The 8,371-nt window shown below is 57.8% G+C and overlaps 2 protein-coding genes across 2 annotated transcripts; both read right to left on the bottom strand.

The window, feature by feature from the left end:
• Positions 1-237: 237 nt before the first annotated feature.
• Positions 238-2,205, bottom strand: VDBG_03004 (histidine kinase; the record flags this gene model as incomplete). The annotated part of the gene is made up of 1 exon (XM_003006819.1): positions 238-2,205. One exon carries the CDS (start codon positions 2,203-2,205, stop codon positions 238-240), a length of 1,968 nt encoding a protein of 655 aa, XP_003006865.1.
• A 2,053-nt stretch (positions 2,206-4,258) lies between these two features.
• On the bottom strand, positions 4,259-6,176 carry VDBG_03005 (UDP-galactopyranose mutase; the record flags this gene model as incomplete). The annotated part of the gene is made up of 4 exons (XM_003006820.1): positions 4,259-5,359; positions 5,416-5,766; positions 6,002-6,071; positions 6,166-6,176. 4 exons carry the CDS (start codon positions 6,174-6,176, stop codon positions 4,259-4,261), a joined length of 1,533 nt encoding a protein of 510 aa, XP_003006866.1.
• Positions 6,177-8,371: the final 2,195 nt, after the last annotated feature.

An 8,371-nucleotide genomic window follows, 5' to 3' on the forward strand; every position in this document is an offset into this window, starting at 1 on the left:
GTAGACGTGCCTGCTCGCAAGAATCCTGCAGAACTTTGCAACCGGTATACCCGGGTCTTGAGTTGCAGCCGGGTGAAGCGTCAAGGAGACAGCCCATGCTTCATGCTGTTTCTCATGTTGCGAGAGCCTGAAAAGTCGGCGGTGATCGCATCGTTGAGTTGTCAATGGGCCGAAGAAGATGTTCAGGAAGACCTAATGCTTTGGCAAGCATCGGCCAGACAGGGCGGATATAGTGTTTCAAAGCATGGTGAAAAGGCGTGTCTGTGTGTTCTCGCCGAACACTTGTCGGAAGAGCGATGACAGCAACTTGAGCAAAGGGCCGAAGGCCTGTCTCCTCGCGTTGTCAAACTTGGCAGAGACGTAGTAGCCCCGCTTCCTGGCTTCCGAAAAGACAGACTGGAAGAGAAAGCTCTTGCCCAGGCCGGCAACACCTTCGATGGTAATGATCTCGCAGTGTCCGCGGCGTCTAAATTTGGCCGATCCGAGTTGGCGGGACAAGCTCGACGCTGTAGATTCGGCCACGCTTTGCCGGTTCATATCACTGGTTCCCATGCTGTCCGCCAAGCTTCGCGTCTCGACAGAGATGGAGGAGTTGCGTTCCCATGGTCTTGCCATTCGCGCCAGAGGACCAGAGTTGGTCGAGGCAACCGTCTCGCCCGAGATGGTCTGGCTGTCGGAGAGCACCGACGGCACAAAACTAGCCCTGACCTGCCTAGGGTCTGAGGAGGTAGTTTGGGTGAAGGATCCGCTGCGGCGGGCCGTGCCATCGGCGGAACTGGCTCCCTCGCTCGAGGCGTCGGCCGTGTCCAAAACGTCGTTGGAGAGGTTGGAACCGTCTGAAAATCTATTGCTGGCGACCTTTTGGCTCATGGCGTGGCTCTTGGCAGATCGGTCGATGACCTTGAGCAGTTCGTTCCTCTCTTTGGATCGCCCGATCATCATGGTCGGGAGGATGAAGAAGGAGGAGATATCCTTCTCGCCAATGGTCCACTTTTCGAGGGCCAGCCAGTCCCCCTTTTCCAGAAACTCCTGGACCTTGACGAGATCGTGACGTAGACCGCTCGCCGAGTGGTAGCGATCGGCCACGCGCATGGCCGTACATTTTTCGATGATGCGGCCAATGACGGACGGAACGTCTTCCCTCACTTTCGACAGTCGGGGTATGCTTCCCTTGAGCACGGAGTGGACGATATCTAGAGGCGTATCACCATCGAAGACGGGATGTTGCGTCAGCATGGTCCACAGGACGACGCCCAAAGAGTAAATGTCTGTCCTGCTGTCGGGCTCGGCGGGCATGCGTCCTGTCTGCTCGGGACTGATATACAGCAGCTTGTTCTTCGCCCCCAGCTCCTTCGACAGGTTCGACCACGCCGAGCTCTGCAGTCGGTTCTCGAAGGACCTGGTGCCCGTACCAATGGCGGCGAGCTTGACGCGGTGCGTCTCGATATTGTAGTGAAAGGCGTCGGGCCTGATCTCGCCGTGCGTGGCGCCTTGCCATAGTGCAGTATCTCCAGGCACTGCGCGGCGCCAACGGCGAGCAGCAGAAACTCTAGCACGGCTATCGGCGGTTGAGGAGTAAAAACCTCGTTTCTGTATGCCTCCGCCGTGCTGTAAAGGCTGGCCGAGGTCTATCAAGTCGAATATGGCATTGCGTCCGGGGTGCTGGTAGATGGCCACCATGATGGACCCGCGGTCTCCGGGCTGCGGCGTCATGCGGACGAGGTCTATCGGCTTGACGATATGCTCTCCGTGGGGGTCAACGGATGTGATGAGATGCTTGGTAATGTGGAAGGTTCTCTCCTCGCGGAGGACATGGTAGGATATGCGTGCAATGACCGGTTCTTCGGGGTAGAGGGTATCGGGGTTCGACGTCGGTATGGGAGGCGATGCGGGCGAGAGCGAGGGGTCTTTGCTGGCGTCGGCCTGGGTCTCGGCGCCGATGATGCTGGGGGAGCTGTAGTGCTCAGAGGGTGAGGGGCGGCCGGACTGGAGACTCGCGGCCGACCCAGGGCTCGAGACGGGATATGTCGTGGGCGGGGAGAAGGGCGACACGAACTTGGTGCCAGCGACATGCCAGATGTCATAGGTTGTATGGAACGGCGGATGACTATCGTCCCAGGTGTAGCCGGCGATCTGGCGAAGTCGCTCGAAGAGGCGCGCCGGCGGATCATGCTGATCGTCGGGCATGATGGCGGCGTAGTCCATGCGAAGCAGAGGCCGCAGAGAGCGAGCTCGGATTGTTGTGGGATGTGCTGCTCAGCAGTCCTGGGGGCAGGCGGTCGGCTCAGGTTGGGGAGGAACAGAGCATCACCTGGAGAAGCTCGCCGGCACAGGCATCGTCGTCGGACTGATAGACGGTCTTGTGTGCGCCTGGGGGGAGGCTCAAGAACCGAAGCGGTCCGTAGAGGCGTTGATGCTACAGGCGCTTTGTTGTGTGCGAGAATGTTTTGCGCGACCAATGGCCGGATGTGGTCGGCGTCTGGGTCGGGGGGGTGGGCGATATGATCAAGAGCTAAAGCGGAGCTGGAGCCGAATCACGATTTGGGAGGTTGTTGCGTCTGTCTGGGAAGCCAGCAAGGCAGTGGAACACCTGTCAGAAATCGATGTGAGGCCAAGGAAAAAGAGGCTCTGCTAGGATGGCTCAGGACAGGCACAGGTACAATGTCTGGTCAATCACGGCGAACAGGCACCTCACTCGCCAGCAACAAACAAAACGCAGAGTTGAGAATCTTCGTGACTCCACCCTCTCCATTGACGAGGACTGACGGACTTGGCTCGCGAAGCGGGCGGGATCTTTGCCAGGCCAAGGGACACTGAACCTTGTCATTGACCGCCGACACCAGCCAGTTCTTGGGCCTTTGGGTTCTTAGGGGCCTATTGGGGCCTGGGGGGGGGGGGGCTGGATGCTGAGGTCCTTAGGTGGTCCTTAGGCGGTCCTTAGGTGCCTAGTCAGTCATCTTGAATCAGTCATTCGAAGGGGCGGCCACTCGGCGTGTGAAGTGGGGGGGGCCTCCTCGGGTAGTGCCTGACGATTGCTTTGTCCTGTTGGTTCGGCTCTGCTGCCAGATGACGACTCCTTGTCCCCCTCCTCCCCCGCCGCCTTGGAAGTGGCCCAGCAAAGACGAAGGTAATCAAACATGCTTTTCGTCGACATGGCAGCCCAGAACCAGAGCAGTCTCGTCCCTGCGATCCATACTCTGGCCCTGATCATCACCACGGCCAACTCGGCAACGCAGGCAAGGCAATGCAAGCCAGCTCAACCCCCGTCTCCTCGCGAGGTACATCTCATCTTACAGGCCAGAAAGCAGCTGTCATTCAAATGCTTGCAGGTCAACCCTGAGTCTCTGATCGGCCGGGCCTGTCCCCACATCTTCGGATCGAATTCCTTTCTGTCATCAACCCCAGTCACCCAGACGAAAGAACCACACGATGCATGTCGATCCTGTCCTGTTACTGCTGCCCAACCGAACGTTGCGGCTCCTCTCGTGCCTTGTCTACCATGCTGGCAAGGCAGGAGCAAGAGAGGAGAAAATTTCGCGGGAGTGGCATGATTAGCTTGTCGGCTTGCAGCTGGTCGCGTGTTCCAAGACGGCCTCTCCGTCCAGCCATTCTGACATCCTTCTCGAAACCTTCTTTCTCTTCACTCCCAAACACGCCCAGTCAAATGTCCTGACCTCGTACGTGTTGATAGCATAAGCGGCCTAGACCTCCACTCTCTCCGACCAATGTCCCATGCCTCGAACACACCGCAGCCTCGGCTTATTGGTTTGTCGCCTTTGCTGGGTCGCGGTCCAAGTGAGACCTGCGCATGTTCCGCAACGGAGCCGTATTCTGAGACCACCGAGTGTGGTGCATGACCTGCCCTTGCTGCCCTGCTGCGGGAACCGTGATGCAGCATCCAAGAGTACACCCGGAGGCAAAATGACAGGGAGGAACGCAGGTGAGGTTTCGCGGCAATTCTTCATCTATCTAGCAGAGTCTTGGCATCTCTATCAAACCTGACCCAACAGTAGGCCATCCGCCATGCTTTCTACAACTCCATCAACATCATGCGTGTGACACTTGTTCTTGCCTCCTGGCAAGCAAACCAATCCCATATATCCTCAAAGCATGCATCATCACGCGGGTCCCTTCCCGGTGGCCCTCGCCCATTCGAATCGTCCCTTCCACCCAGGCCCCACAGCCGCTTGCTGCTCGCGTCCCACGCCGACTCTTTCAAGTCGCGCCGCCGGCCGGGCTCACCCTGATTTGAAGTAGTCTACTGGACCTGCTTCGACGACTTGCGGCTGTGTGCGGGCTGCGAGGCCTTGGACGCGGCACGCTCCCTCGTCGGCAGCTCCTTGGCGCCGTTGGTTTGGGTAGATGTGGGCGCGACAACAAAGTTCTCCAGGCGACGCTCCGTGTTGGCGCGGCCGTTGACAAAGTCGGGGTAGTTGAGCGTCAGCTCGACGGCGCCGTTGACAATGTTGTCCGCGGCCTCCACACCGAGCATGAAGGAGTGGTCCTGGTTGCCGACCTCGTACCTCCAGCTGCCGAAACGACCGCGCGAGTAAATGTCCAGGTCCTGCAGCTTGGGCAGCAGGTCCTTAAGCACGCCCTCACGCTCGAGAGAGGGAGTGGGGTAACCGTGGTCGAAGCGACGGTGGTAGGTCGAGACGATTTCATCCTCCGCGGTGATCATCTCCGTGTTGATAAGACCCTGAATACAGTCCTTGAGGAGGTTCTCCTGGTCGACGGGCTTCATCGAAGACTCGGACACCTCCAGCATGATGGACCAGTAGGGGCCTTCCTTGGGCTCGGTCGACGCCGCCTTGGTGCCATTGGCCAGGTACAGCGTCGCGAGCTTCTCGCTGGCTTGAGGCTGGTTGTAAGGCGAGTAGTTGGAGAAGATGGTGGCGCGGTAGAAGGGGCAGTTGTCTTCAGGGAAGTAGAGCCAGCACTTGTCACCAATGCGCTCCGGCCTCGCGCCACGCAGACCGACGCCAATGACATGCGTGGTAGAGTAGTAGAGGCCCTTGGAAAGGCTGATGAGCTCCTGGTTGCCCATCTTCTCAACAAGTGAGTCAACAGCCATTGTGGAAATGAGCTTGTTGTACTTGATGGTGGTGCCATCGCTGAGGGTGACGACCTTGCCCTCGGCGTCGACCTTCTCGACCTCACCCTTCTTGCCGTAGCGCTTCTTGTCCTCTGGGAGGGTGTCGGAAACGGCAATCCAGATGCCACCAGTGCCGTCGCGGGCGGGGAAGCGGAAGGTCGCGTTGGGACCCCAGTTGCCAGCAATCTTGTTCAGGACAACGTTCTTGGTCACAAGCTTCAGGTTGGGCGCAGCGACACGCTCGCCGAGCCAGGCGCATTGCATCTTGGGTTTTGTCAGATACACCGATAGAGCCTAGAAGAGCTGTGGTTGGGTCATACCTTGGTGGTGGGAACAGCCCACACCTTGTAGTTGTAAGGACGCATGAAGATGTTGGCAATACCCTCTCCAATGTTGCGAACGATCCACTCGTCAAAGTCCTTGGGCTTGGTGTTGGAGACACGAGCCTCGAGGGCGGCGTCAATGAGACCGTCCATGCACAGAACCTGGTCTTCCTTGGGAAGCATGGAGATGTTGTTCTGGAAGGGGTAAGGGACCCAGAGGCCCTTGTAGCGGACGTAGGAGATGCGCTGGTGGGTGTACCAGTCATCCTCCTTGGGGAGAGCCTCGTCAATGCAGTCGTCGAAGTACTTGTAGTGGGAGAAAATGACGTGACCGCCGACATCGTAGAGCTGTGGTCCAGCACGAGTTAGTGTATAGCTCAACGTGTTCGTGTTGGTGCAAGGCGCGCGGGGCGAGGGCAGGATCAACTTACGAAGCCTTCAGGTGTGACATCGGTGGACGCAAGACCACCGGCCTTCTCGTTGGCGTCGAGGATAAGCCATGAGGGACCGTTCTGCCGGCACTGGTCAGTATTTTCTTTCCGGACCGTTCTCACGATCGAGGACTCTGGCGGTGAGGACAAACCAGCTGATTGAGACGCTTGGCGGCTCCCAGACCGGTCGGGCCAGCACCGATGACGAGGACGTCAACATTACTATCGTAAAATATATCTTGTCAGCAGCCAGACTTGTCGATAGCTTTGCACAGACCGACGAGAGGGTGCGAGGCACTGGAAAGGGGACACTCACATGTCGGCCATGGTGGGGAAGATGTCCTTTTGCTTTGGGAAGGTGGGGGAGATGGAGTGGCGGTATGCTTCACGACTATGGACGTGTGTGAAGGCGGAGACAGGATTCAAGCAGCAGACAGAGCTGTGAGAAGAAAGGACGTGAGGTTCTGCGAGAGGCGAGAGGACCAGCAAAAGAGAATCGAACTGAGGGGCGTATTGGCTCGTTGCCGTAGATATTGCAGTGGGCTTTAGGCTGGGAGAAGGGAAAAGGAGGTGCCCTGCGCAGCCAGTGCAGCCCGCTCTGCGGCAACAGAAGGAGGGGCCCAGATTTTATTTTCTGCAGGGGTCATGAGAGGCCGGGGGTCGTGGTGGGCGGGCAAGGACGCCGGGGCCAGACGCCAGACGCCAGGAGAAGTAGTTGCCAGCCCTTCCCAGGTGATGATGCGGGTACGGTGAACTGATACTGGTATACAAGTACCTACCTGCCTACCTATCACCTATTACCTATGTGAGCCCCACTACTACCACCACGACCGACCGTGACCACCACATAGACTACTGCCACCGGCCGGGTTTCTCGTCCACCCCCTCCCCCCGCCGCCTCCTGCGCGCTGCTCTGTAACTGCTATCCTCTACAACTTTTGGGCCCTCTTCTGGTCATACCTGGACGAGTCACCCAATTCCTACGGTCGCGTCACGCATCACGACTGTCTACCTTGTGGGGGTAGCACACATATCAGCCAGATCCTCTGGCCGCCGATGGGGCCTTGCTGTGCAGCGGACGCAAGTAACCTTCGTTGCTGTGGCTTCTACAGAGGCAAAGAAGGTAACGATGAAACAAGTTGCAAGAGCCAAGCATTGAAAACCATCCCAAGAGAAAGCGGATACAATGGACCAATGCAGTGCCTGGCCTTTCCCTGCAACGAGCACCTAGCTTGAGCAACGGTCCAGCACAGCATACTAAGTACGCCAAGTTTGGGTGGGACGAGGATCCGTGCGCTGTCGACGATCCGCGGCTCACGCCATGCCCACCTTGCACATACTGATAGACGGCTTGTTGTGGGGATGGTAATAACTGCTGTACCTTTCCCACTGCTACGGTACACGGCCACCTACCGCATCAACTCTTGCCATCGATTCACCGCTCACAAGGATCTGCGGCTGACGCTTGAACAGCCTCCCTGGGGTACTGTGCTGTCGCGCGCTTGCCACAGCCAGACAATGGGCACTCGAGTCAGATTCCACACTCTGATGCCGCTCTCGCCGGAGGTTGATCGGCACTGTTTGACCGCTTCTTGGTCAAAGGAGACCGTGGCAGGCTCGACGGGCATCAAAGATCGCGCCTAGTAGGTCAAATTCGGCCCTCGCCCTGTCTGGCAGTTGGTCGCCTGAGATGGCTTTACCTATGCATGCAACCCACTAGCCCCCCATTTCGCTGGACAAGAACGAGGAAACAATCTCATCAAACGTAGCTCGGTCCATCGACGCCTCTTTTCAGCCAACCTCTTCGTTTTGTGTCGATGGTTCCCGGCCTGCCACGAGTCTGATACCAAACCCTGCTAGGCGCAATCTCATGGAAATTGATGTCAATTACCCACGCCCAGGCCTCATCCGCCGCCACTACATGTCACCGTGGCACGACTTCGGCTTCGACGCCCCTGGCACGCAGCGTTATTCACGCTGCGCGCCTCATTTGTCTGAATTCGAGAAAGGTCTGCCCAAAGGAGACGGTCACTGCGAGGACCAGCACCAGCTGGTGCTCAAATCAAGCCAATACAAGCCCAAGATTCGCCCACGGGTATCTCGATAGGCACCCATATTCTTAACACCAGTGCCGAATGCGGTCGCAGGGTCTGTCTGGCCAGGGGCATTCAAACATGCTCTTCGTCTCTCTGACGACATACCCTCACCGTATTGGAAATTACCACCTCCTCCACGGGATAATGATGCCAGTTCAGCCGTCTCCCACCACCCGCCCTGTCGAGACAATCTGCTTCATCTCATCAGTCAGCGGTTGCAATCAATCGCCATCGCACGCTAGGGAGGATGGCAGTGCAATCGATCTTCCCCCCTGATCTTCGAGCATTCATCATACATCACCATCCGCCCCAGGGCTGGTGTGCTTGGGTCATGCCAGAATGCTTTGCAGATTGTGAGGATGACTCGTGAATCCCGACACCGTCTTCCTGATCCATCCACAACCTTGGAACATGTCGATGATCCGA

The sequence above is a fragment of the Verticillium alfalfae genome, genomic scaffold (genome assembly GCF_000150825.1).
Source record: "Verticillium alfalfae VaMs.102 supercont1.3 genomic scaffold, whole genome shotgun sequence".
NCBI classification, from domain to species: Eukaryota; Fungi; Ascomycota; class Sordariomycetes; order Glomerellales; family Plectosphaerellaceae; genus Verticillium; species Verticillium alfalfae.